Raw genomic sequence first — 27,957 nt, forward strand, 5'->3', positions numbered from 1 at the left:
TATGTGTTGTGACAAATTATACAGACGCACAAAGTGCAAGTTATAAGAAAGATACAGAAATAATGTACAGTGCAGTGACACGAGGGAGATGCACACTCGGCTTGATTTCTCAGAAAACGATCTTCTTGATTGAAATGAGGAAAATCCGATCCTGTGGAGGACCAATCAAACGAGAAGCACAATCAAGAGCCGATTCCAACCAGGTGAGGTCACAGAGAACCAAACCAAGGGAAGCAGCATCAGGTGGAAGGGTCCAGTGCTATGAGATGAATTCCACTTCCCCTCAGTCCTGCTGGGATCTATGTTCCAGATGTCCTACCAGGCGAGTTACTCTCCTCAGCCGCCTGCCCCTCGGCTGAGCCATAAAGCGAGTGACGCAGCCGGCGGCTCCAGTATGAAAGGGCAAACTCTGCTCGGTCAGACACACGGCGGTGCAGGGCTGTGCGGGTCCGGTGCACCGGATGCCAGCGACCCGGCTCTGACTGATCACCTGTGGCTGGACGGTGCAGAGAAGCCCTCTGGGATGGAGAGGCTGCTGAGGAAGTGTCAGATCCGAAACCAGCTGGTCAGGGAGTGCATGGCGGAGTGCCTCGGAGTCTACGTCCTCATAGTGAGTACCTCTTTTAGAGAATATAGGCTTAGGTTATAGATTAAATGAGGCTTACTACAAGTATACAGTTTTCTTTTGAATATGTAAAGATGGTAAAATACAGTGAATGATTCACCCTCTGCAGTCAGAACATACAGAAACTGTCATTTTTCTTTTTTGGTCTTTCACAGTGAATGGATCTTTTTAATAAGCTGTTAAAATTACAAATGAATAGATGTCTTCTTTATCAGTTAATCCAAGTTCTCCCTTCATCAACATCAAGTATTTCAAATGGTGACTTTTTATATTCTGTTTTGATGCAGCTAGTGAATCTTCACAATACATAACCGAGGACTTTGGCCTGAGAGAGAGACACAGAGAGTGTAACAGTGAGCAAGGGGGGGGGGGGATAAAGAGTGAGTGCAGGCGTCTGTCGTGTGTGTGTGTGTGTGTGTGTGTGTGTGTGTGTGTTATTTAAAGATGGACAGGGATGTTTCTTTATCTCTGCTTGTTGCGTTTGTGTGGTTCTGTTTTATCTGATCGCCGTCTCTCCTTTACAACTGGAGTCGTAAAAACCAGTTCCTCTGTAATGAAGTTGATAAAATTAGGCCGAGACAACACTGAAGGTTAATTACCTGTGTCAGGATATTGTGTGTGAAATGTGTCCTCTTCATTCCAGGGTCGTTACTCATCTTTTTTTTTTTTTAAACATGCGGATCTGTTGTGTTTATTGTGCTCGTTCCATCACTAACAGATTTTCCATGTGTTGTGTGATTGCAGCTGTTTGGATGTGGCTCCGTTGCCCAGGTGACCACGACCGAGGATAAGAAGGGGCAGTACCTGTCAATCAATCTGGGTTTTGCCCTGGGGGTAACGTTTGGGGTCTTTGTGTCTCGTGGAGTTTCAGGTGAGAGACTATGCAACGTCCACTGGGTTATGAAAAATATTCAAACGGCAAAAACACATATATAAAGATAATCTGATGAATCTCCTGAACTGATGTGATTGAGTTGGCACCAGCTGGAGAAAACAAATCTGTCGAGTTAGAACGAAGAGTTTCCCGGAGCTCTGCAGCCGGCGCTTCATCTCTGCGTGTCACTACTTGTGTCTCTAATCGGAATCTTGGATTTAAGAATCAGCAGGAGAGTTGCATTGTGGGTAATGCAGAAGTCAGGTTGAGTCAGTATCAAGAGCCCCTGAATAAAAACAGTGTTAATCTCTGAACCTGATGCACCGAGGATCTTTTCTTTTAACAGATCTGGAGTGTGACGTGTAAAGCCATGTTTATAAATCCTGGCAGAAGTGAAAGTAGTTTTTTTGATGCAACTCCAAAAAAAAAATACGAACTCACAAAAATAATCAAATCTCTGAACTTGAGCCAGAAGGAAAACAACCAGACCCCCCCCCCTCCCTACTCTGTGAAGATCAAAAACACAAACTGTGCAGGTTAAAACTCGTTGATGGTAGATTATATGTGCATGCAAAAGGTATTAAAACTGTAATTTCTACCTTATATATATATTTTTTCCTTTTCCCCAGGTGCTCACCTGAACCCTGCCGTGTCTCTGAGTATGTGCGTCCTGGGCCGACATCCATGGACGAAGCTGCCTCTCTACGTCTTCTTCCAGGTGCTCGGGGCCTTTCTGGCTGCAGCCACCGTCGGCCTGCAGTACTACGGTGAGTTTCCAACAGCGTTCACCACAAACCACAATCACAGCACTGGTCCAACCAACAGAAACTTACACTGTCCCCCCCCTCCATTGTCGACAAATTGCATATAAAGTGCAGTGGCGTGGTTGACACGTACTCGTGTGTGTGTGTGATGAGATGTTTGCAGACGCCATCCGGTCGTACAGCGGGGGGGAGCTGACCGTGACAGGTCCCACAGCCACAGCAGGAATATTCTCCACCTACCCAGCCGACTACCTCAGTCTGTGGGGAGGGGTCGTAGACCAGGTGAGACACCGACTCAGTTGTTATTTTGAGAACCAATAAATAGAAACGTTGGCATCAGCTGCCTGTGTGCACACGGAGTCATTGTTCCCATGTTATCCAGGTGATAGGAACCGCTGCCCTGCTGCTGTGTGTGCTGGCCCTCGGGGACCAGAGGAACAGCTCCGTCCCTGATGGGCTGCAGCCGGTCCTGGTGGGAGCAGCCGTGCTGGTTATCGGCATCTCGATGGGCTCCAACAGCGGCTACGCCCTCAACCCCGCCAGGGATTTCGGGCCTCGGTTGTTCACGTACATTGGCGGCTGGGGAGTCGATGTTTTCACGTTAGTCATCTCCCATCAGGGTTCTGGTTTTGTCTGCACAGTTAAAGCTTTCACTCGTTTCCTGCCTTGTTGCTCCACATTGATGACTTTTGATGAATCTTTGCAGGGCCGGAGGAGGGTGGTGGTGGGTGCCCATAGTGGCCCCCTGTGTGGGAGCTCTGCTGGGGACGCTGATCTACCAGCTGATGATTGAAGTCCACCATCCTCTGGCTCCGACCGAGCTCCAGACGTCGTGTCAGGAGGCGTCTGAGACCAAGACGGGGCTGGAGCTGGAGGGGGTGGAGCCAGGCTGCGAAAAGAATGGGATGAAATTATGAAGCTGAAAAATGTGTCATGAACAGTAAACGTGTGATACCTAGTGAAACTGTGTAAATGTTATATATGTGTTTGGAACATGTAGATTGTTTCTTTGGAATTCTATACAAATAACTGCCCCTAAATGCTCTTATCCTGTTATAAAAAATAATTAAGATGACTTTGAATCAGACAATTATTGTTCTACGATAGTGAATCCAATGAACTTTGTTGACCTCGTTATTTTTCCTTAGTGCCAGAATCAGGTCAAACTTTTAATTTGTGTTGCAACACCAGTAAAACAATAACAGACCAGTATCAGTTATAACGTGAGAAGTTGAACTTAAACAGATCTTTTACAGTGTTATATGTTTCACACAAGTAAGACATACAAACTTATATTTTTCACTTTATATCGGGAAGCCAATCATGTTATAAGGTGATAAGTTTGTATGTTATGTGAAAATATGACAAAGATTTCAACTTCTGGTTTGGCAGCATTAGGCTTCCGTACCCTCCTGTCAGACTCAACTGCTCTGGTTTATCACTGATGTGAATTTAATGTGAACAGATCTGAGAACAGCTCAGCTCTTAAACAGAAAGAATCTGCGAACCTCCCGGCTGATGAGAGCGCCGCTCGAGTCAATCGTCTCTTTTACACATTTATTTCGAAACAGCACAAAAGTGTATGGCATTTCAGCAAGCAGACCACAACCATGGAAAAAGAGAATGACATGAAATTTCCACTATTGATCTATATAAATATGATAGCATGACATATAAAAGATACAAACGGACAAAAAAAAGAGAATTCCACGCGTCGGCCTCCGTCACATGACGTGAGGCTGTTTTTCAAACATATAAAAGAAACGTGAAAACAGCAAGCACTGATTCTGTAGATTAAAAAAACATCTCAAGAGATAAACATTTGTATTCATACACATTAAGACGACACAACCCCCCCGCTCTCACTCCGCTTCGTAATTACAATGTATAAGCTACCTCTGGGGGGGTGGGGGGGGGGGGTTCTTTTTTTTTTCATTTTTAGACTTCAAATGATTTTGGAAAAAGAAAAAGGAGGAACGGTACAAGTACAAATACTATACGTATTCACATTATCATAACAAGTTACTAAAACCAGAACGCTTTTCTTTTAGTGTCATAATATGTATTTACACGGCAAAACTCGTACACACGTACACTACGGGCAGGAAGCCTGGCCTCTCTTCTTCTAGCTTTACGATTAACATCACCACACGTTACTCACACTACACAGGTCACGATCCTCCAGTGACCTCGTCGGCTAATGACGTCCGGGAGTCGGCTCTCGTGCTTGTGTCGCAGGGAAATCGGCACAGATACCGAGAGTCGTAATGTGTTCAATATAAATAAATATTATAGCAAAACAAAATTTAAAATCAGTGTCAATTCTACGCTCACCAGATGTCGAGGGATTTTTTTTTTTTTTTGCTTGAGTTCATGTGAACCGGCGTCTGAAACCGGTAACCACCGGCCGGACGCCAGCAAAGAGCGACGACTCGAAGCAAACGAACGTGAGAACGATGTAAAGTAGAAAAATATCGGCACTACAGCGATCATGAGTTCAGTGGGGGGTGGGGGTGCGGGGGTGCTGTGTATTAAAATATGCGATACATGGTGTAACAGGCCGGTGGCGACACTCAGAGTGATCGGAAAACAGTTTGGCTGATATAGAAATGCTTTAGTGTGGGGGGGGGGGGTTTGAGAGCCGTTCCACTATCACAGGTGCGTTCAGTCAGGTGACCAGTAACAGGATCAAACATGCAGTAACGATCGCACACACGAGGTGCCAGAGATTTTAATCTGTTTACTGTCGCTTAAAAAAAAACCGGCAGAGGAAGCAGCTCCGTTTTCGTCCACATTCGTATTCTGCCGCCTCTCCGCTCGGTCTCAGAAGACCCCGGCCCCGCCTCTACTGGGGCTTGTCCGTCTTGTGTGCGGTGAGGAAGGCCATGCCATGGGTCCTCAAGTGGGTGGTGAGGTCCGAGGCCTTGTCGAAGCGCCGGCCGCATACCTTGCAGCCCAGGTTCCCGTCGCCGTCCTCCCCCAGCGCCTGTGGGGAGGAGGCGGGGGAGCCGTCCGGGGAGCCGTGGGTGCGCGCCGCGCTCCGCTCCGCGTCACTCGGGGTGTCCCGCACGCGGTGGGCGATGAAGCGGTGGCGGCCGAGGGAGCCGGCTGACGCGAAGCAGACGCCGCACTGCAGGCACTGGAAGGAGGCGGTGTCGGCCCGGTGCTGGGGGATGTGGCGCTGAAACTCGGCGCCGTCCTCGGTGGAGAAGCCGCAGGGGACGCAGCGGAACACGTTGTCTTCCTCTTCTAGCTCAGACGGCGCCGGCACGGCCGCCCTGGTTCTCTTGGCGGGAGCGCTGACCTCCTCGCCCTCCTCCGTGGCGTTCTCTTCCTCGTCCCCCGCCCGGCCTCCAGGGGGCACGCCCTCACCGTCTTGTTCCGAGGAGCTTCCTGCACCTTCTCCCCCGGTGGCTGCACGCTTCCTGGTCATGGGGGCAGCCTGAGGATAAAAGAGAGAGAGAGTTAATGTTGGACTCAGACTCGTTGTGCAGCAGCGGTGGTGTAGCTTCAGGTTTACGTCCAGAAGCAGAGGACTGTTCCTCTCTTCACTCACCTGTCCATCCGGGGTTCTGTGATGGAGACGAATGTGTTTGTCCAGTAAGAACCGACTGCCGAAGGTCCGCTTGCCCTCTGTGCAGTATCTGAAGCAGAACAACACAAAAGTTTTGTTTCAGTTCGTGTGACGAAACACCAAAGCGTGTGTTTGACGGAGGCGTCGGGGACTCACTGGCAGTGGAAGACTCGTTTGTTGCCCTCGTGAATGACGCGCTCGTGACGTCTCAAGCTGGAGGACGTGCTGAACGTGCCTCCACAGATACGACAGGGGAACTTTGAGGTGGGCGGCACACACACACAGAGAGAGAGAGAGAGAGAGAGAGAGAAGACAAAATATATATAATCCCACTCAAACCAGCGACAGTACAGAAAGAAATTAACAGCAGCTTCCCTCTCGCTCTTTTTTCCAACCACAAAGTTCAATGTTTGAATTTGAAGCACTTAATGTCCACATCTGGACTCAACAACATCAGATTCAAATACATAACAGAGGTAGTTAGCTCCACCTTGCCGTGCTCCGTCTTCACATGACCCAGATAGCTGTCGTTGTCGGTGTAGGTGGACTGACACTGGGGGCAGGTCCACTCGGTCTGGGCAGCGAGTTGACTGGTGCCCCCCGCCGCGGCCGCCCCCGGGGCCTCGTAGTCCTCGTCGGCATCGTCGTCTTCGTCGTCCTCTTCCTCTTCCTCCTGCTCCCTTCCCCAGTCCTCCCCGTCAGAGTTGTCGGGCTTTCCAGAGGGCTTGGACTTGAGGCCAGAGGGGCTGGACGTGAGGGTCGGGGCCGGGACGGGGTTAGCGGCCTCCGACACAGACTCCTGTTTGGCTGCTGGGCCTCGGTGTGTGGTCTGAGCGAGGACAAGAAGACAGACAGAGAGGAGACGTGATTCATTCACCTTCAAAATGTCCATTACTCCAATAGCTGCTGTTCTTGGTATAGAACATGTAACAAAGTCCCCAAAGAGGAACTAAGATCGATCCAAGAATTTGCTGTTTGCCTTAGTTGACACCACAGTCCCTGTAGAAAGCAATCAACAGGTAACAGGCTCAGGAATTACAATATACATATAATGCCTGAATAAACAAACCTTAATATGCTCCATCATTGAACCTTTCTGGGCGTAGAGCTTTGTGCAGTCCGGACACTTGAACACGTGCACTTTCTGCTTGGCTAGATGAGTGTCAAAGTGCATGTACAGCAAGGGCTTCTGGGTAAAAACCGTATCGCACATCACACACTTGTAGATCATTCTGCAAAAGAAGAAAAGCACAGATATTCTTAGAATCTGAGACCAAAAAATGTAGATTGTAATTTTGTTTCAGTGTGCAGGTTCAGTTGAGGTTGAGGCAGCTGCCGTACTTGGCCTGTCCTCCGGTGAGCGTCGGGTGCTGGGTGCTGATGTGGCTCTGGGCGCTGGGGGAAGACTTGAAGGCCATGGGGCAGCTGGGGCACTTGTGGAAGACCTCGCAGTGAGCCGTCTGGATGTGGGACTTGATGGAGTTCAGGCCTCCGAACACCACCTGGCAGCTCGAGCACCTTGAGAAAGTCATTATAATTATTTTCATGAACCGTCTGTTCATCATACAAATCCAATGACTGAGATGCTATAAAGTCAGAATCTGTATCAATTAATTAACTTGTTGATTGAATAAGTCAAAACTTTTATTTTCACAAATATGATTATTTGCTGGTTTTCTTATTTGTCTTTGAGAGTAAATGTTATATTCTTAGATTATCAACATTTTCCAGGACAACACTATTTGAATCTGTTGACCTGGGCTTTGGAAAATCAAATGTTTCCACATTTTCAGACATTTTACAGATCTTTAAGTAATCAGCTAAATAATTAATGATCTTTAATTTACTAATAAAAATATGGAAAGATAGATAATCAAAAACACTACGTTTTGGAAAGTGTCCCCTCACCTGTAGCCGATGCGCCGGGCAAAGTGCAGACACGCCTCCTCTAGGTGGGTCTGGAAGCTGTCCTGCCGGGCAATCCCACCGCACTCGGGACACACATGGGGCGCTTTGTGTTTGTGGATCCTCTGGTGGGCGGACACCGCACACGAGTTCGGCAGCATCATGGGAGGTGAGCACTGTGTACATGTCTGAAACAGAAGAAAGAGGAAATCGAACCTTCACCAGCAGCAGACACCGGCAGCACATTGACCCTGTGCTCTCATCGCCAAGGCTTACCGAGTTCGGAGCAGCTCTGATCTGCTGGAAGTGGGTGACCAGATTAGCCTTGCCGGCGAATTGTGTTTGGCACTCCGGACATTTGAAGTTGTGGTACTGCAGCACGTCGGCCTTCTTGCAGGGCAGAGGCATCAGCGCTTGGGGACCCTGAGGCGCGCGGCGAACCGGCCGAGGCTGAGATGCTGCCGGAGATGAGGCGTCCTTCATCGGGCTGGAGCTGGCAGACATGGCGGCGCCCCCGGATGTGGTAGAGGGAGAGGAGACTGGAGGAGACGAGGACGAAGAGGTGAGCAGGCCTGTTCAGCCGGAGGGCGGAAATCAACCGGGACAAATGGGACATGGTCAATGGAGATGAATCGCAAACGGAGGATGCGTCAAGTTTCTTCAGTGAGATATCGGCAGAGGAACAGGTTTTAATGGTTCTGTTTAATTTTCTACACACATAGAAGATTAAAATGTGTGTAGAGCTGAAATGATGAGTCAATAAACAGACGATCAATTTTGACAATCTTGTAATAATTTTTTTTGAAAGGATGCAAAACCCCTTTTTCTTTAAGGATTATTTGCCAAATCTCTTTTGGTCTCAAATATAAAAGGTGACGATCTTTAGAGTTGGGAAGGTTGATCGGGCGTCTAAAGTCAAACTGACTCTAAGAGTCCTCAGAGAGAAAACCAGGTATCGTCTGTTTCTGACTCTTTGTGTGATTGTAAATGAAAGGCTCTGGGATATTGTGCTTATAATTTAATAACAAAATGATTATTTGAAAAACAGATATTTAATATATCAGCTGCAGCCCAACTCACCACCAATGGGCGTTATGTCCTGCTGCCCAATCATCTGCTCCACGGTGACCGGCCTCATGACCAGGTGTGAGCACTGCATGACCAGCCCGCGCTCCTTGTGCTCCCTGGCGTGCAGCAGCAGGCTGCACTTGTTGAAGAAGGCCAGTCTCTTGGCACAGTGGTTGCAGGTCACCTCGATGCGCAGCGATCGCCGGTCGTAGTGGCGAGCCAGGCTGCGCTCCAGGGCGAAGGCGTCTCCGCACTCCAGGCAGCGGTACCCTGTGGCGGGGAGCGGGAGACCCCACTCGGGTGGCGGGGGGGCAGAGAGGTCGGGCTTGTAGCTCGGCAAAAGGTTCTTACTGTTCAGGATTTTGTTGAAGGCCTCCACCAGGCTCGACTGACTGCGGGAGATGACGGCGCCGGTGCTGTTGACGATGGAGGCGGGTTTGTTTGGCGACAGGGTGCCGCTGCCCCCGTTGGCCGTCTTGTTGGTGGTTGTGCGAACGCTGATCCCCCCCGCTGCTACAGAAAACTTGGGGGAGGAGGTCACAGAGGGAGTCGCAGGCAGAGCGGCGGATTTGGTGATGCTCACAGCAGTAGCAGAAACCTTGGCCTTGTCGGATGCTGCCATCTTGTTTTGAACCTTGGTGGCTGCGGCGAGCATCACGCTGCTGGCTGCGAGGGTGGACACAGGCAGAGCATTCAGAGCACTGACTTTCTGGGATGTTGTTGTCATGTGACCGGGGGACGCCTCGAGTTTCTGGGCCTGTTTTCCCAGCAGCTTCCGCTCCCCCGGTTGAGCTTTAGAGTCCAAACCTTTGGCTGCGGCCCCTTTAGGCGCCACCCTGGTCACAGTTCTGGTGATTCCGCCCGTGGAGGTTTTAATTGTCTTTATTCGGACTTTCAGGGGTCGGGACGGGGCTCCAGAAGCAGCAGGTGCAGGAACATCTCCCACATCAGTGGACGGGGGTTTAGGCTTCCCATCATCTACCTCCATTTTTTCCTCAGCTGTTCTCGCATTGTCTCCCTTGTCAGCTTTGCCATCGGCGACCCTATCGATCCCGTTCCCCACCTCCATCTCTTCCTCCTCCTCTTTGGGCACCCGCAGCTCAGAAGGAGGTGGCGTGGAGGCCACTGCCGGGCTGGAGCACCTCTTTGAGCTGGCCTGAGCAGCTGATTTGGGGATCTCCGGCTCAGGACTCTCTGGAGAGTCTCTCTCTTCTATGACGTGTTCTGGGTGCCGGTCCTCCAGCTGGGGACTCTCCATCGAGCCGGACTGGGGGGTTGAGGAAGTCAGAGAGGCCCCAGACGGAGTGTCTCCAGGCTTCGGATGAGATGAAGAAGAGGACGGAGGCTGAGATGAGACAGAGTCAGACTTGTAGCGTTGTTGGCTCAGCTGAGTGCAGGTCGGGGAGTCTGGGGTCTCCTGGATCACCAGTGGACTCCCCAGATCAGGGTCCGAATCATCCTCCTCCATCTGCTGGTGCTGAAATCCAGCGGGGCCACTTTTGGGAGCTCCGTTAAAAGGCTGAGACGAGTGCAGCGGGTGCGAGGAGAGGGCAGAGGGTGGAGTTGGAATCAGAGGCTTTGAGGGCGGAAAGAAAGGTGAGGCCAGTCCGATGGGCCCGGCAGCCGCCAGAGGAGAAGCCCCCGCTGAAAGAGAGGAGGACGAGGGTAACGATGCTTTGACCCCATCAGCCCTCTCCTGGCCTGTGTCCTGCTGCTGCTGGTGCTGCTGCTGGAGAAGCTGCATCTTCCTGGCCCGACCCACCGGATCTCCAGACCCCTGTGCCACGAGCGGTTTGAGTCTGTTGAAAATGTTCCCCCCTTGCTTATGAGCCTTACTTGCCCCGGCTGCTTCTGAAGACACTTTGGGGGTGTTCATTGACCACGGCGCCCCGTTGGACTGGGCCTGGCTGAGGGGCAGGGGAGTGGAGACACCGGACGCCCCAAACCCGTTGTGGTTCAAAGCCTCAGACTCAGCCATCCCAGGGGCGCACGCACCCAGTCTGGGACCCACATCCACCCCGGCGATCACATCAATAGGGTCCTGGTCTGCGTCCCCCTCGTCTCCATCGACGGTCTCGAGGCGTACTTTATTCTTCACGATCACGCTGACAATGGGGGTGTCCGCCTGCGGGTCAGCCGGGCTTGGCGGCCTCAGGGATGACCCCACACTGTCCTGCTTCCCCAGGGGGGCCCCTGCGGCTCCATGGGGCCCCTCCGCCTCGTCTGGGGCGGACTGGATGGCCTCTTTGGCATCGATGTCGGGGATGTCAAACGCTGCCAACAGGTCATCAAAATCTGGGGTCTTCATGTCCCCCATGCCGGGATTACCTCCTGTGAAAACACAACAGACCTGTTAGCGGAGGGGTCCAACATGAACCTGTGTGAGACTCTGCACCACAATAATAACATGCCACTGAACCAATCAACGTGCAGCACATTTAAAAATCACTTAACGGCTTAAACGTGTTTATATTTACAACGTTTGCATTTCCCGAGCACATCGGTTTGACAGGATCTGACAGGAGGCTGCAGCCGGCTAGCTTGTTATGGTCCTGCACTACTAGCATACACATTAGCCTGTTAGCATGCTAGCGTCGCCGTTTCTGCACCCAAACCAGGGGGTTAGCGACAATTCGCCTTGAATGCAGAGACTCCGATTCATTCCCAGCTTTGAAAAACATGCAACATCCTCACGGTGGTGACATTTCGAGACTCGGTTCAACCCGGACGGCGACCTCGCTTTATTTTGAAGCTAGCGGTATTCCACACCCCCCAAAACCCCCCTAAACACACACACACACGACTGGGGCTGGCTAGCTGGCCGCTGCGCTCCAGCCCAGACAGAGGGGTCATTTAGCTAACGAGCTAGCGATCCCCGTTACAGACACAAACAGGCAACCGGAGCCGGTCTGCCGAGGTGTGGGTTCACAGCGGCGAAGCCCCGGTGACCGGAGGGCCGGCGATGGCGGAGGAGAGGATGGCCGGGACGGGGAGTTTCCTTTAATATTTCATGTATTTTGATTGTTTACCTGGATGTGCGATTCCCGACTATCCTAGCTCGTTTTCAGCTGAAAATGCGGCGCTTCCCGTCACATGATCCGGGCCATCCTATCAGGCTGTGATCGCGCTGGGAAAACGCACCGAGGAGGATGCTGCTGGCGACACGTATGTTTTGATTTCTGCAGGGACCGACTTGAAATATTCACCTGTGTCCTTATATCTTTAAGACATCCTGTGAGTCACCTGTCTCTGCGAGGATCTGCTGGTTCTCTGTCAACCATCAGGACAAGAGGACAAAAACAACACAAGGAAATGGACTAACGTATAGATTTTTATTGCAAAAACACACAAAGACTTTACAGGAGAGTGTGGCTGGTTGTTTTCTTCCCTTCTGGGGGATTGTTGGGTGACAACGCCACGTAGGAGCATGAAGGGTAAAGAATGCACGAGGCCCAAATCCTATTTATAAGATCAAATAAATGTGTGTAACTGCGGAGTCAGATATCACACTAGAAAATCAAGACTGTAGTTTATTTCTTATTTCTTGCATGTTGGTGCTTTTTTCAAACAGGACAGTATTAAATGTCGGTCCCAGGGCCGTCATGCAGGAGAAAGCATCTATTCATACATAAAAAGTAATAATGCATTCGTCTGCAAAGTGTTCATTTTTATTTATCTAGTCAACATCTGGAGTCTCTGTCAGGTTCTCCTTTTCTTTCTTCTCATTTCTTCTTCTCTTCGTCCTTTTTGGCGTCTGGCTTGTTTCCTGTCTGGGAGGCCAGGGAGCCCATGGCGTTGCGGATGGCCTCGTTGTTCGGGTCGACTCCGGGGAGGTTCTCCAAGACGCTCTGAAGAAACTCTGGGTCTTGCATCACATCATAGTCGTCTTCCTCCTGTTCAATTACAATAAAGGATAACAATCAGTTGGGTCAATCGGGGCTTGCTTTAGGTTTTAACATCTAATGGGTCCAGGATGTGGCAGTGTGAATTTATGAATTATATCCACTCATTTTTAATAGAAACCTCAAATTATAAGTCATTCTTGTACGTTAATATGCTTTAGGTTTTCACTGTCTCCTTAATTTCCCTAACCAATGCCATGAGCTGTAATAAGATCTGTAACAAAACCCTTATAACACACCTATTCCACCCAAAATGTCATCGACTGCTGAATGTCTTATTACACACACGTAAATATTGTCAAAATTTTCTCCCCGTTCTTTTTAAGATATGGATGTTTCCTACTAAACTCCAGTCCTTAAGTTGTACCTCACTTTTCTCTTGACATTTTCATGTTCAGTCTTGTGGTTATTTATATGAATGATTCAACCAGGGGCTTTTCATCTTCATTTAAGCACGAGCCTCAAAGGATAAGCTGTGTAAATAATGGATGGATGGAGGATGACTCACCTTGGCTGATTCTGTAGTGTCCATGGCGGCTCCTGTGTCCATTTCACCATACTCTGCTTACAGATTTAAAAAAAATCTTATTTGCACTATTTTCATAAACACAACAGCAAATATAAGAGCAACCAAAAGTGATATCAAGAGCATACAATATACATACAGCATAAGATAATCAAATGGAACTCACCTCCACCGGCAAGAGACATCTGCATGGCGTATGCGATCTGCTCCTCCTCTGTCATGCTGCTGAAGTCAGGAAGCACCGCTGGACCAGTCTCAGGCTGAGAAACTGACATCTTCAACAAGGCCTCCTCCGACTCTGTGTGAAAATAAATCAAAATTAAGTTTAAGGCTAAAAATATAATTGAATTAAAGCCCAAGCATTATTAGAATCCTTATTGTCACTTAGGTGAAGTCAGTTCTCATGTTACCATCTGCGCTGGGTGTGGTCACGCCGACATCGGCTGCAGAAGCGACAGCAGCTCTGCGGGCGTCTTCCTCCTGCCTCTGTCGCTGCTCCTCCATCGATACACGGAGGGCCTAAAAAATGCATAAGAGATGACGTCAACATTTCAATCATGGGATTTTAGTCTAGATACTGCATGTATTTCTTTATTAATGCCATTTAAGTGCCCTACTATATCATCGGCATCACATTGTTTATATTTTTCTGTGTAGATCAGTGGATTCTAACCTTAGACTAGTTCTTTGGAGCCGACACATGTATTTGCTATGTAAACAGTAACTCCTAACATAGACTCATAATTTTAATAAATATTATATTGCTTACCAGTGCCAGCTCTGGATCAGCACTGGGATCCACACCAAACTCAAAGTCACTGGCACCAAGACCCATCAAAGCACCGCTTTCACCAGCCAGGATGGGAGAGGAGATCAGTGCATCAGCCAGACTGGGCCCTGGAGGGACGGTGACCAGATGGGAGCCTGTGCCCTCTTTCCCATTAAGAGTATTTATGAAAGCTGTCAGCTTCTCTGTATTCAACTCCTAAATAATACAGTTTAAGAAAGGGGGTTAGGGCAATGGAAAACCTATTTTATAAATACATACAAGTGTCAGATTCCCAAAAAATGATTAATTCAATGCAAGATAAAACAATTCTGTCTAACAATCACTCTGTCTCACAACAATACAAAGGGATTCCTCACCTCTTCTCCAAAGTTGACAATATCCACATTCACCTTCTCTTTTTTCAAGCGCTTTGCCATCTTCACAAGCTGCAGAAGTGATGTTCGGAGAGAAGCAGTCAAAGATAAAGAGAGAAACAACACATTAACTGTCATGTAGTATCTGTGGGACAGTTTGTAAAGCCTATTAAGTATCATCAAAACATTTATCTCTGGTACATAATATGATTTCAAACTCACATCTTTTTCACTATCCTCCACAGGACTCCCAACAAAGGCAATGATCCTCATCTTGTGGTTCTTTCCTTGTCTGTGTTTAAGGGCCAGCTACACAGGAGGAAAAAATACCAAACATATCAGAAATAGGGCTTCACAAAATCGTCTGCTGCTGAATCCTAATAACTGGGTCCTGGTCTTATTTTAAGTTTTAAAACAATGTTTTATAAATCAGGAATTGTTACACACGTGAGCCACTCTGATGCCCGTGCAGAAGGTGATATTTCCTTTGGGCTGGATGGCGTGGAGCTTGGAAAGGATGCGGCCGGTGTCCGGCGTCAGCGTGGTCAGGACCTCGCAGTTACTGCATGAAAACAAGAGTCAGTGTTACAGCAGTACTGAAACATCCTGTGGTTGACATCATGCACAACAAAAACAACAATGTATTCAGAGCAGCAGAAATTACTACTTTGCTGACAAAAAATAAATAAACAACCAGCAACAAATAATAACATACAGCCATTTTAGGCTAAATTATCTTTGTTGTTCAGGTCAAACAAAGTATCTGGAGACGTCAGCTTGGTCTGTGGGAAATTGTCACTACACTATTATTGATGCAATAAAAGTCACATTAAGTCAGTTATTAAATAATCAGTCTATGCTGGCCGAACTGGGAGTAAATTCATTATTTCACAATTGTGTTTTTCCGTTGATGTACAGTAATAAATAAAGAGTGCCTCTTAGATTCTCCATTACAGATGTGTGTTTATGGAAAGTGGCCACTTTGTGAACGTTTGGTTTGATAAGGAGATATGAACGTACTTTGCCATTGTGATGAGGCCCACGTTGTTTTCGGGGTTGCTGCGTGTTTTGGAGTGACACACTATGTTGACCGCATCTTGTTGCGCCTGAAGCCTCGTCGGCAGGAAGTCTCCATTCCTCATGTATTCGCTGTTGTCCACACTGAGGGAAAAAACACAAATTCCACTCATCACTGAGCTAACCGGCTAACATTAGCAAACATGTCAACCTTGACCTTATTCGGCCCAGTAGCTTATTTTCAATAGTGACGCATCGTCCTCTTCGTCACCAGCTCCCCGGTGAAGGGGCTTCCTCGCCGGGGAGTTGTTGAACGAGCTGGCAGTTCAGATTTTAGGACGTTAGCAAGTGAAGCTAACGTTAGCAAGCGGTGTCACCATTGTCGCTCGTTGTAAACAACTACATTTTTAAGGTTGTCAGTTCAATTGTCAGCTAGAAGGTACTTAGCCGCAAATAATGACACTTAAAAACTTGGATAATTGACTAAATCTTTAATACATGAGATGTGAGCTACTTTTAGCCACAATGACTCAGCCGTCGGTCGACATCGCGTTAGCCGGCTAACAGTAAACGGCCATTTATTGGATCAGTTTCCAGGATATTTCCTCCAAATCCCGCTCTACGGACAACATAATTACAATAAATAAACACCACGTCGTCGTGTGGACAGATATCTGATCAAAAACTACAGGAAAAAACAACTTAATCCAGTTCTTACCAGACCATGGTACTTTCCAGCCCCATCTTGGAAACTTCTTGTTGCTCTCTGTCGTAATCTCGCAAACTCACCCGCTATTGGTTGAAGGCTGAGCAAGGTGAAATCTGATTTGTCAAAATTTTTGTTTCCTGTAATGCCTTTACAAATAACAATTGTGTCATGATCCCATCGTCCACTTCCTTTATCTGGTCTTCTGTCAAGTGTTTATTCAAGCTTATGATGATCATTTAAAGGTCTGAAAGTTAAAATCTCATCTTTATAAAAACTGCAATTTTGTATTAATCTGAAACAACCTTTCAAGCCTGTAAATACACCAATAAAAATGAATTTGGATTTCTTTATCACCAAACACAGAAAGTTGAAGATCTATATGATGAAAAATAGTCAAAAAAAGGCTGCTTGTGTTTTCTTTTTCTTTAATAACTTCATTTATAACTGTACAAAAACATGACAACCACCAAAAGAGCAAGGAAACGTGTAATTTCATATTCTGTGAAAAAGGCACTGGTCTGGTCCCTGTTTACAGACACGCACACATTTATTGCTGATGCAGGAATATTCCCAAAGTGTTAGGATAACAACCATGATCATCACAAAGTGTTTACATTGAATGCCTCAGTCACAGGGTTGTTGTGCTTAAGAAAAGGTGCATTTTCAATCCATCTCCACCATTAATACACATTTTCGAACCCAGGGAAATACATGTAGTAATAAATACTATGATAAATATGAACATATTTGGTTCATGGGCTGCATGTTTAGTCATAAGGCACAGTTTCACTTTCGATGTTGGGTGGGAGCATTTTGAGACTATCATGTGTCAGCTAGAGGGGAAGAACAACTCATACGTACAATTTAAAGGTTGACTGAAAATGCCGAAATGATGTTTATTTATCACATCATTCGTCAATTCCCGTAGAGTATTGCACAGTATATTCATTCACATATACACACAGTATGGTTAAAGTTACCAAACCATCAATCATGTTAAAACACTGCACAAAACAGTTTTTAGATAACCAACAGTAATTCCATCAATTTTAGTTTACAAACAGTTTCCTTTTTACGCGTCAGGCAGCCATCACCACATATTCCAAGTGAAGAAAATCAAAGTTGTCACAACACATTTGTGATTTAAGAAGACCCATTACACAAAGCTCACACAACCGGCATCGTTCACCATGAGTTCACCGGTCCAACTGTGAGCTTGTGCACATGACAAAGGTTTTTAAATTACAAGCAAATCACATGCAGCATCAGCAAATAAACAACAGGGACTTAAATAAGAGACGCGCGGAAAATCTCTGTTACTGTTTGGGAAATTCAACAAGACATTTTCCAAAAACACTGTAATCAAAATAAAAATACACTGAGTACTGTTTAAGGAAAAACTAAATACACCACTTCAATACAAAAAGGAGGAACAGGTATGAATCACAGTCAAACAATAAAGGCGATACTTAATAAATCAGTGTGGAAATTTATAGGCTTTCAACTCTAGGCTATCTGCAGCTTTGAGTGGAATGTAACATGTGTAAAATCCATGATATGTATACTTAATGCATAGTTGTTGTTTTTTTACTTTTAGCACCTGCGACAGTAAATAGTGAAAAAAACGCTAAAAAACCTGCAGTGCCAACAAAGTGTATAGATCAAATATCCAGAAGTACAGTTATATCTCTTACCACCCTTGTTGTTATGGACATATAAACTCAGATTAGGAAGACACTTGCTAACTCGTAGAACTGAGAACTGACACTGACACTTGTGTAAATCTTTCTACGTTGTCCTGGAATATATGTTGTGACTTTAAAAACTACAGTAGCTACAGAACTCCCTGGCTTAAAGGTGGCAGCTGTGTCTGAAATGCTCAAGCTATTTATTTCCCTCCACATCAGCATGTCCTCTTTATCTGCAGATCTGAAACTGCTGCTGGTTTGTCTTAATGCCTGGTATCGTGCATCAATGACAGTGTCTCTCTGTTATATGCACCTGAGTTGTTAGTTTGTTAAATGGATATTAAGCACTGTCCCCACCTAGCTATGCCTTGCAGGTACCATTTGTTAGCCAGGGTGGGGCGCTGTTTGTACTGTAAACACTTCCTATTAATACATACATTGCCGGTATCATACTAATGAAAATAAAACAAAGTGATTGTAATAAAGTCATCCTGTTCTCTTTGGCACTTGATTAGTGAGGTTGTCGGTCTCATTATCACTAACTGCTCTTTCCAGGGTTGGTCATAGGCCTTAGTTACTATGGCTAACCACTAAATGAGAAGATGAAGTTCGCTCCTAGCTGACTAGCTTGGTAATTCACGAGACAAACAAAAGGTCATTGTTTATTGTGGTACTTTGTCCACAGTCGTCCGAGAATCAGTTTGTTGGTCACATTTGGTCATAAACCGTCTACCCACACAACCTGAGACTGAAATCAGATCGTATCGTGTAGAAGTATCTAAAAAAAAAAGTCCTTTAAAAAAGTAAAAATAACAGTTTGATTAGAACACGAGAGATGACATTTAAGAATCACAGTCTCGACAGAAGAACATGTCGGTTAAAAACTGCAGGTTGAGGATCACAGATCTTTTCCAGCACAATTTGTATTCAGACTACACTTAAGAACCCGCACATATATATGTATGAAAACAGCATTAGCTTTAAAAAATAAACCCTTTATTCAAAATTGTGTTCCCAATCCAGATAATATAGTTTTGTGTTCAAGTCCATGGATCAAACATATGGTAGGAACAGCAGTCTGGTCTTTATTCTCATAAAGAATCAGTTATGCATGAGGATGTGCAACAATGTGGTAAGTACAAATGAGGAATCAATTAGATAATGAATGTGAAATAACGGGGATTAAATAAGGAAGTCATGTTCTCAAATAAGCCCTCGAGTTAAACTCTACAGCGTACACTTGCTTAGTTGAGCGAATCTGTGCCATGAACCATCTTTGGTTGACGCATTTCTCATTTCATTAGATGAATAATAGCATTCAATAACCAGAGCATTAATATACCAACAATTATTAGTGTCAGAACATGAACAGATACTAACATGCTCCTCCCATGTTGAGATTTGGAAAAGTGCAAAAGTATTAACAAAAATATCCAATTTGTTCCAGTTTAGGTACCTCAAATCCCACAAAGGGGCGTTGTAACATTTCATCCATGTTCATAACATCCTCCAAGCTTGTTCAGGATTTATTTCAATCTCCCCGCATTTATACCTGCAAACCAAAAGCAACGAACCTGGTTAGAAAACCACCTGGCGTTAGTAAAAAAGTGTTACAGAAAAAAACCGAGACGTTCAAGAAAATCAACCTACAGAACATTTGCTTGTGTTAGGAGTTATTTCACTGAGAGCGATATTACCCTCAGTACCAGAACTTTCTTCAAGAGAAGAAGACGGAGCTCTGAAAACAAGAAAAAGAGGAGTGAATCAAAAAGGTGTCCAGAAAGACTTAAGGACATTGTAATTAAGATTACATTTTCACTTATTAATTCCTGTAATTTGCCAATAGATATCCATTTTAAATACGTTGCACTCCTGAATTCATGCTGAACTTCCTGAGGTTCTGGTTTAGGAAATTTTTTGCCAATGTGTCATACTGTATGGCCATAACTCCCAGTCTGTGTACCGATTAAAACAGGTCTACACCAGAAACACTCGCTTTCTGGTTAGGTGCGGCCAATAGCAGGGTGAACACATCCTGGTTCTTAAAACTGGAAAATGTATTTCTTTATTGCTAGATATTTTTTTAAAGATTTGGAATTTTTAAATCAAGTGATTTCTTTGGATCTCTGACTAAAATACTAATCTTCATGTCCATTTTTCTCTCTTACCTCTTGGGGGTGCTGCGCTCCATAGCTTTACTCAACATGCTGTTTAAATCCACTCCGACTGACCTGCATGTGTCTTGGGAGGGAGTCACAGGAGTCGTTGTGAGAGTGAAACCATGTATTTCCAAGGAGGAGGAGCCCGAGGAGAATGTGGTATCGGCAGCGTTGCCAGCAGAATTGCTGGGTAGGGAGGCCTTAGGGAGGAGGTCAGGACGACCTGACGCCATTACTGTACGAAGAGGGCGGAAAAATCTGTTAGTGCTGTGTTGTGAAAGGAGAAGTTCACAGGCTGATACATGCGTAATCTCTGTGGTTAACTAATCTCTGTGGTTAACAGTGCACATTATTTAGGTTCATTGGCTGCAGTTGAAACCCCACTGTTCCCATTTTTCCTGTATTTACAATTGTCTCCATCAGTTTCATCTCTGGTGTCAGAGCTGCCTTGACGTTGGAAGAAAGCTGGCTGGCTGCTGCTGCTGGTTTGTGACGTGAGAAAAGACCCAGAGCCCGCTGGTTTTCTCAGAGGAACATTGGTCACTGCACGCCGCTTCTTAGATGGGGAGGACTTCACTGGATACAAGAGAAAGAAAGGTGTACATTAAGAGAGTCTGACACGATCTACGCATGCTCATCGACAGATTGAGTATATACATACATGGGATCTTCCTGAAGACTGTGCTGCACATGAACTTCTGAAATCGCTCTGCATAGAAGCTTGGTCTGTGCACTGACACAGTATCCTGAAGGAAAGGAATGATTACAAATTGATATGTCTTTTTTTTAAAATTCAAAACACTTTAACTGAGGCTGGCAGAGGAATCTTACCCCATCGTGAACCAGAGCTTTCCATGAGTGCTCAAGCCTCTTCGCGAATCTGAAAATGAACAGCAGATTACTTGCAGAGGTTCGGTGGTCAGACATGTGCAGTTACGATACATTGACGGTCGAGATACATGCAGCTGAAATCCACTTCGAACCTGTACTTAAAGAACTAACAGACCTAGGTGTTGGCTCAGATAGTGAATGTGATGCATTTCCACATTTTCACATTCACTAGCTCAGTCTCACCCAGGTGGAGGACAGCTGCATTGCTATCATGCTGCTTTTACTGTTGGGTTATGTAGGCACTGTGTCGGTGTCCAAGACTGAATGAGTAGTTTGTAGACAGACCATTTCGTATCTACTGTTTACCTGTAGGACTGCAGAATGTCAATGATACCAATGTACACCAGCAGCCTCTCGCCTTTCAAGTTCCGTGCTGGTATTCCTCCAGTTCTGTAAAATAAAACAAAAAAGAAACCCAATTTAGTCCTCAGGCATACCGCTCTGTACGAATTGATTGTTGCCTCACAGGGTGATTCTCTGGCTACAGAATCCCTGACACTCACTGGTCCTCATTGTCCTGGGATCCCATGCTCCCTGACTCGGCCTGGATGGCCTCTATAGCAGTGCTGTACAGGGACTTTTGGCCTTGTGGCCTCCGCTGATCCATGGCCGCTGCCCCAGCCTCTTCGCTCAGCTGCTCTTGACAGGCCAGATCTACATTGTGGACTCCCACCAGGAGGCTGTAGTCCATTATCTTGAAACTCTGCATGAGCTGAAAGGCAATTAAGAAGAAGTTGAATCAGACCGGTGACCGAATTACAGGTGAACTTGAAATGTGGATTGTTGTTGTATGACTTGGAGTTTAATCTAAAATGAATCTAACAATATCATGCCCGTTGCATTTTTCTTTAGCTCTCACCAGACAGTCTCTCTGAATGGTCCTGCAAACAGCATTGTATTTGTCTGCCTCCAGTAGCAGCGCGTCAGGCATGTCCTGTATGAAGTCCAGGTCCTTGTATGTGGGCACAGCCTTGCTCTTCTCCTTAGCTGAAGCCCGTCGCTTATGGGTGGAGCCCTTCAGATCGAACTTGAGGTGCATTTTCACTGCACTCGGGAGCAAATTGTTCATGACTGCAATACGGATGTTTTTACCTGCTGCCTGGACACAGTAGAGTCCATAGAACTTTGGTAATAAGGTGCGCTTGTTCTGGTTCAGGTTCTAACGGAGGAAAGAGGAAAGAGGAATGAGTGGAAATAATAACAGCACTAAACAAGTGTCAGTTTCATTGCCTAGAAAGAGGAATGAGCTTCTACTCAAGTTGCGACATGACCAATCTTCTTGATTCATCATTTTGTGTTTTGTCCATTCAAAATGCATAAAGCCCAAGATGACTTTTTAAAATTGTTCAATGGAGCTTACCATAAAGTATCCTGGGAGCAGTTTCTGCAAGAACTCAGCCTCTTTGTGCTGCACTGTCTTAATGATGTATTCGTCATCACTGGAGACGTAAAAAAGAGATCCACTGGCTCCAGAGTTTGACAGCTCAATCAGTGGGTCGTTACACAGAGAATACTGAAACCAGAGTGGAGCACAGCGGTTAAATGTGTGAGAACAAAACAAGGACTTGACAAGAGAGACGAAACTATAGAACTCATCTGTATTCTGCCTTTATTTTGTCATGTCACACTTCCATACTTTCCTACTTTCCAGTCATTCATTTATTCTTACAGCTCTTTCACTTTCTGTGGAGTTTTACTCCCCCGCTAGCCTTTGGAACATTGTTGAACACAAAACATGCTGAGTAATCAAAAATACCATGTAGTCATCAGGCCGGATGCCAAACAACTCCCTGAAGTAGCGGAAAGCGATAGGGGCGTATGTTTTGAACCTGAAGTCCCCATAGTGGTGCGCTGGGGTTAGGTTACTGCCCTCACTGCCAATAAAAGACAAAAGAGTCACAAGATTACACCACATACAAAAGGAGGTCCAGAAAATTAGACACGATATCCAGATGTAAGAAGTGACACATGCCTTTAATTGTCTTATCAACATTCCTTGTATCCTTACTTCATCATTATAATCGTATCCTTACCTAGGGAAGAAGATGCTTTCCACCACCTCAAAATCCTGCAGCAGGACGTCTCTCTCAGGTTTTTGGCTCAAGCTGCCCACCGTGTGCGTGATGCCTAACTGGATAGCACCTTTCAGGGCCGATGAGGTCGTCTGGAAGACAGAAGAAAAAAAACATGTATCAAAATTAATATTCAGCATGTCACAGAGGAAAGTAACTATCACTGAATGTACGTTCAAAGTGCACGTTTTAAAGACAGTGTCGAGGTGATCTCCCACCTTCTTGTACGTGGTCTCTCCAGTGGGATCAATTCCACGATGGCCGATTGTTTTTTTCTGGGCCTGAGTCATGCTCGTGCTCGGACCCTGTCAAAAGAAACAAGGCAGAATGGAGAATTACAAGAGAGAAAGAATTCACAGAAAGTTTGCAGCAATAAGTTTCAAAGAGGAAGGAAAAGAGGATGTGTCAGCTAAATATCGGTAAATTCCAAACTGCTCAAGATGAATGCAATGTGTGTTTCCTGTGTTTTTTCTTACCTCTGGATTCACATTTTTACGAGGCCCCGTAGAATCTGAAGTGAGAAAACGGAGGAAACATAAGTTACACAAGAAACACATAGGGTGATATGAGTAAATCAAACAAACACAGTTCTCACGCTGGACACCTTAGATATCAAATAAGGCTTGAAAGGATAATACGCTTGTAATAAACTGAAAGGGCAACTGATACAAGCATGTGCTAAACTCTTTCATCAAGTTATGTCCCTGGTAGTGAATAGATAACTTTTATTAAGGAACACAATCTGCTTTCCAAGTTATTCTCATATATTATGTTAATTATTAATGGTTGAGCTTGATCAGCCACTGAAAATGTAGGAGGATTATTTTCACGATTGAAAGTGTAGCCCTGATAATGTAGCAGTGATGTCATCAGGATGATCTAATCTCAGCATTCTTTAAAAAGTGTTTTACAAATAGGGGGTGTAGAGTTTCAGTATTGAGGGTATTTGTCAAGCAGGAAGCCTCTAAAAACATGTTACTGGTTAATGGTAGATGTATCTTTGGGAGCTTGAACTATCCTGTAATAGAATCCAGGGCAGTATTATGTAGACCTGACACCTTAGTGTATTTTGTATTATTAGTCAAAATACAGTAGTTAGTTGCACATAAGCACAAAACTGAAGATAATAAAGACACAAAGGGAAACATGAAGCAAAACGGAAAGGTGGAAATTCCTGCTGTGCCCCTTTAAAACCTTTGCTATGTGCTGAAGTGAACCTTTTATATTAAATTGCCCCATTTCTAGCTGTTTATTTACTCTCAGTTGTAAATGTATCTTATATATCTGTTTATAAAAGTAAGGGTAGATAGAAGAAAATTTAACAACAGAGCAACAAACCTAATCATCCAAACCGATGGCTACATTCAGTCAACATTTCTCTGAAGCTTCAACAAAAAATTAATTGAGAACTAAATAATAACAAAGGGAATAATAAACTGATAATCTGGTAACTGGGTGTATGTAAACATTTGTATATTTACAAGGTTCCACCCAACAACACAAAGGTTTTATGTGTTGAACTTTGAATAGTGAATCATCTCTCTCACTGGCCATGTGATACGCTCCAGAGTGGTTGAAAACAAGTACATCAACAGGATCAGCTAACAAAGTTAGTCAATGTTTGTGTACCTGTGTCGGTGCTGGAGGGAGTCTTCAGGTTCTTTACTCGGTCGCCTGTGACAGTGATGACATTTGATTATTATGACAGTAATGTGTTACTAGCATTTGACTGTTAATGCTGGTTGGATATTTGACTGATTCATGTAGGGTTGTTATCAGTCAATTAATCAATTTGCATAGATACATTCATTGACAAATATTTTAGCTTCATTAGTGTTTGCTAGTCGATTAAGTAACTTGAAGCAGTTCTTTGGTGAATGTAGTGGAGTAAAAAAGTACAATATTTCTCTACAAAATGTGTTAAAGTACAAGTAATTTATGTGAAAGATTAAGGTGAAAGGGATCTACAGGCAGTAATTGAATATAGAATAATCCTAGTGTTGTTTTCACCAGTGTGTAATAATCTACATTGTAAGAATTGTTGTTTTCTTCACTGTAGAATGCAACAGGTTCTCCACAGGTGGTAGATAGAGGGAGTAAATAAAAACCAAGTACTCACTGCCAGTGTGGCCCTGCAGCCCTGGAGGCTCCTCTGCAGCTGTGGCCATTCAGAGCACTCTCCGGACTCAACACTGGTTTCAGGTGAAGCTCAGATCTCCAGTCGCTCCTCGGCAGAGAGAGAAGACTTCGGGGGGTTTGGGTGGAGGAGGCCTGCGAGGGACAAAGTGTAAAGCCCGTCACCTCAACCCTGTCCTGATGACTTCACGCCACAAATATTGACTCCAGCCACGTTGACCTGCCGAGCTGATGGAGGAGCGGACCAGGGTTACACAAAGTTCTGTCTAATGGAGGCAGGGAAGTTGTTGTTGAATGGCGCGAGCTGCGGTGCATGTTGAAACAGGCCCCGCACAACAACAACCAGGATGTCTGGATTGCGACACATTAAACCAAACAGAGGCGAGGTAGCTCGCTGCTAACTCCAACTTTTAACGTTTCTAACTTAAACCCAAGATGTGTCTGACCCGGCAACTGAGCCGCAACAACACGAACCGAAGTGTTCACTCACCCGGGAAGCCTGCCAGGGACTTCTCTCCGTTTGTCTGTGAGAGAAAAGACAAGTTTTGATTCTATTTTGGATAAAACACTTTTTCCTGAAACTAATAAACAAGGAAGCAGTGCGGAAGCGGCTGTTTTGTGCCCAGCTCTGTTAGCAGGAGCTAGCACAGCACTTCCGGTTTAAAAAATCCTTCACAATACCACTACTTGTTGATATTCTTATCTTCCAGAACTAACTGTATACACTTCCCCCAATCAAAACAAATAGATCATCTATTCATTTATTTAATTTAAGATATTATAGAATGATTAAATGTATGTGTTGAAACAGGTTGAAGTATACATGGTTGGGGCTTTATTGTTTTAGATTTGTCAAACAACATCAACACACATCCCAAATGATAAGAATATTACAATCATGTTGAAGGAAAACACAAAAGAGTGTTTGAGTGTTGCACTTTTATTTTGAAGCCAAACAGGAAGTGCAGTGTAGAAATCTTTAAAAATGGGGGGGGGGGGGTGTAAGCTTGAGCAAATTCCAATACAACATTTACATTTACTTTCAAAGACATAACTCAAAGTGTTAATCTGTGACTTTTCATTCGGTATTTGTCACACACTCGACCATTGAGATGTACACTTGTTTTATTGCATCTGTGAACTTTTTATTACATGGATGGATTGAAAAAAATCTGGAAAATGTGTTTCAAAATCACTATTATTTCTCTTATTTGAAGTTGTCAAACTGTATAGAGTTGTTTATTCAGTCATAAAATAGCATGTGACATTTTTAGTTTAGCTATTAAGAGTTCTTCTGAGCAGCTCAAACAAAAACCTGCAGAAGAGTGTTAATGCTGTTAACTCATTATCTTTTTTTATACTTTTGTAATTTTTGTCCAAAAGGATTAAACACATTATTTTAATATTTACTTTAGCAAGTATTTGTGTTGTAGGTGAATCCTTGCTCCTCTGGGACGCGGGGAGCAGTGTAGCCGGGTGTTGGGCTGTAGTTTGGGTTTGGCAGCTCGCTGTCGAAGCACGTCCACCGAGCGTCTCCTCGGCTCCTGCAGCACAGGTATGCCGCAGTCATGGTGGAATATTCCTCCACACAGAACTGAGACAGAGCTTGTTTCCACTGCAAGAAAAGAAAACATGCTATTGTCTCACAGCCTCAGCTAAAGAAAAACACACAAAAGCACTCTTTGTTCACCCAGGTAAATCTTTATTGCTTTTATGTGTGTGGAGGAAACTGGTCATTTTGGTGAATTCCTGTGTGAAAACATTATATATAGAATATATTTACGTCCATCTTTATTTTTTCTGTTGTTTCAAGTTGTACAACAAAAAAATAATTTAAAACTAGGAGCTCTCTGTGTCTTGTGTGTTTCATATAGTTTTTTTGCAAAAGGGTGAGATGTTTCTGGAGACTATGACATAAAATATATGGGAATACGCAGTATATTTGTATACATGGAATACTGTGAATAACAGCCATTTTATTATTTTACTCAATCGTAAAAAAGTATGTATTTTGACAGTCAAGTCTGGTTTCCCCACCTCAAACGTTAATTGTATTTTAACATCTGTCTGTCATTGTCCTCACAAAACTCACAGCTTGTTGGGCACAGCAGAGGATCTGGTGACTCTGCTGTGCCACTTGGCCACTGCAGCATGACTGGAACCACGACTCCAGATGGTTGATAGCGTTTCCACGGCGTCGGAAGTGGCTTGAGCCGGATCTTGGGAAGAAGCTTGCCGGGTACCTGGGTCGACCCTGACCCTGATGGCAAATGGCAGCCAGGTTTTGGGCCGTGGGACGTGCGGGTGGGAAAGGAACGTCAACCTCATCGGGAGCGGTATTTTGGGTTACTGTGGAAATATACAGAGGTTAACATCAATTTAGTTGGACAATTATATCGAGCATAAATACTGATCTAGAAGAAGTTACCGGCCACATTTGTTAATGCTTTAACTTGTATCCGTGGTTCTTGGACAATAAAGACAGGTAGTGACCCGAGATATATGGATCATATATTAATCCATTCCTCCACAGCTCATGAATAACTTCAGAAAAAATAGAAATGCACCTTCATTCAAGCCGTGAACCAGATCCTGACAAATTGACATTTCCTTGGCACCTTTCAAGATAAATACCTTCATGCAGAGACAAGTAATAAGCTGGTAACTTGGTATCCAGACAGGCAGCGTGAGAAAAAGCCATCAAGTTTAAATGCTCAAAGAACCTAAAATTACCTCCAAAATTTGAAACATGAAGAGTCAGAAAAGCCAATATCCAAAGTCCTGTGAGACCTCCGGCTGAAGTCATGGCTGCACGGCGGTGTGGTAGGATTTTCAAAAGGCAGATATCGCTCCGGTATCCTCTCCAGTGATGTGACCAGATCAGAAACCAGTATATGAGGGCGA

The 27,957-nt window shown here is 45.0% G+C and overlaps 5 protein-coding genes across 8 annotated transcripts; 1 reads left to right on the forward strand and 4 right to left on the reverse strand.

The window, feature by feature from the left end:
- Positions 1 to 219: 219 nt before the first annotated feature.
- Positions 220 to 3,338, forward strand: aqp10b (aquaporin 10b). The gene is made up of 6 exons (XM_062409898.1): positions 220 to 610; positions 1,370 to 1,496; positions 2,129 to 2,266; positions 2,427 to 2,545; positions 2,646 to 2,863; positions 2,970 to 3,338. Exons 1-6 carry the CDS (start codon positions 302 to 304, stop codon positions 3,178 to 3,180), a joined length of 1,122 nt encoding a protein of 373 aa, XP_062265882.1. The 5' UTR covers positions 220 to 301; the 3' UTR covers positions 3,181 to 3,338.
- Positions 3,339 to 3,806: 468 nt separating this feature from the next.
- znf687b (zinc finger protein 687b) lies at positions 3,807 to 11,887 on the reverse strand. 3 transcript variants are annotated; one of them, XM_062409891.1, is made up of 10 exons: positions 11,840 to 11,887; positions 8,823 to 11,141; positions 8,019 to 8,314; positions 7,746 to 7,930; positions 7,179 to 7,355; positions 6,907 to 7,069; positions 6,328 to 6,666; positions 5,994 to 6,094; positions 5,820 to 5,907; positions 3,807 to 5,705 (listed from the first exon to the last, which is right to left on the reverse strand). In XM_062409891.1, exons 2-10 carry the CDS (start codon positions 11,125 to 11,127, stop codon positions 5,109 to 5,111), a joined length of 4,251 nt encoding a protein of 1,416 aa, XP_062265875.1. In that variant the 5' UTR covers positions 11,128 to 11,141; positions 11,840 to 11,887; the 3' UTR covers positions 3,807 to 5,108. The 3 variants fall into 3 exon arrangements, with proteins under 3 accessions (XP_062265875.1, XP_062265876.1, XP_062265874.1); XM_062409892.1 differs by lacking the exon at positions 11,840 to 11,887 and having other exon boundaries at positions 8,019 to 8,281; positions 8,823 to 11,702; XM_062409890.1 differs by lacking the exon at positions 11,840 to 11,887 and having other exon boundaries at positions 8,823 to 11,702.
- Positions 11,888 to 12,128: 241 nt separating this feature from the next.
- Positions 12,129 to 16,214, reverse strand: LOC133972436 (26S proteasome non-ATPase regulatory subunit 4-like). 2 transcript variants are annotated; one of them, XM_062409897.1, is made up of 10 exons: positions 16,117 to 16,214; positions 15,402 to 15,542; positions 14,829 to 14,943; positions 14,604 to 14,690; positions 14,385 to 14,453; positions 14,008 to 14,223; positions 13,649 to 13,757; positions 13,405 to 13,536; positions 13,221 to 13,273; positions 12,129 to 12,703 (listed from the first exon to the last, which is right to left on the reverse strand). In XM_062409897.1, exons 1-10 carry the CDS (start codon positions 16,140 to 16,142, stop codon positions 12,533 to 12,535), a joined length of 1,119 nt encoding a protein of 372 aa, XP_062265881.1. In that variant the 5' UTR covers positions 16,143 to 16,214; the 3' UTR covers positions 12,129 to 12,532. The 2 variants fall into 2 exon arrangements, with proteins under 2 accessions (XP_062265881.1, XP_062265880.1); XM_062409896.1 differs by having other exon boundaries at positions 13,221 to 13,276.
- Positions 16,215 to 16,515: 301 nt separating this feature from the next.
- LOC133972435 (phosphatidylinositol 4-phosphate 5-kinase type-1 alpha-like) lies at positions 16,516 to 25,696 on the reverse strand. The gene is made up of 17 exons (XM_062409894.1): positions 25,544 to 25,696; positions 25,037 to 25,188; positions 24,547 to 24,591; positions 23,394 to 23,428; positions 23,136 to 23,222; positions 22,879 to 23,009; positions 22,602 to 22,719; positions 22,206 to 22,358; positions 21,705 to 22,004; positions 21,349 to 21,557; positions 21,152 to 21,235; positions 20,786 to 20,834; positions 20,616 to 20,700; positions 20,363 to 20,530; positions 19,964 to 20,189; positions 19,446 to 19,533; positions 16,516 to 19,347 (listed from the first exon to the last, which is right to left on the reverse strand). Exons 2-17 carry the CDS (start codon positions 25,083 to 25,085, stop codon positions 19,342 to 19,344), a joined length of 1,833 nt encoding a protein of 610 aa, XP_062265878.1. The 5' UTR covers positions 25,086 to 25,188; positions 25,544 to 25,696; the 3' UTR covers positions 16,516 to 19,341.
- A 164-nt stretch (positions 25,697 to 25,860) lies between these two features.
- On the reverse strand, positions 25,861 to 27,934 carry ecm1a (extracellular matrix protein 1a). The gene is made up of 3 exons (XM_062409899.1): positions 27,787 to 27,934; positions 27,146 to 27,402; positions 25,861 to 26,668 (listed from the first exon to the last, which is right to left on the reverse strand). The coding sequence occupies exons 1-3, from the start codon at positions 27,857 to 27,859 to the stop codon at positions 26,465 to 26,467; spliced, it is 534 nt and encodes a 177-aa protein (XP_062265883.1). The 5' UTR covers positions 27,860 to 27,934; the 3' UTR covers positions 25,861 to 26,464.
- Positions 27,935 to 27,957: the final 23 nt, after the last annotated feature.

This window comes from Platichthys flesus, chromosome 17 (assembly GCF_949316205.1).
Source record: "Platichthys flesus chromosome 17, fPlaFle2.1, whole genome shotgun sequence".
NCBI lineage: Eukaryota > Metazoa > Chordata > Actinopteri > Pleuronectiformes > Pleuronectidae > Platichthys > Platichthys flesus.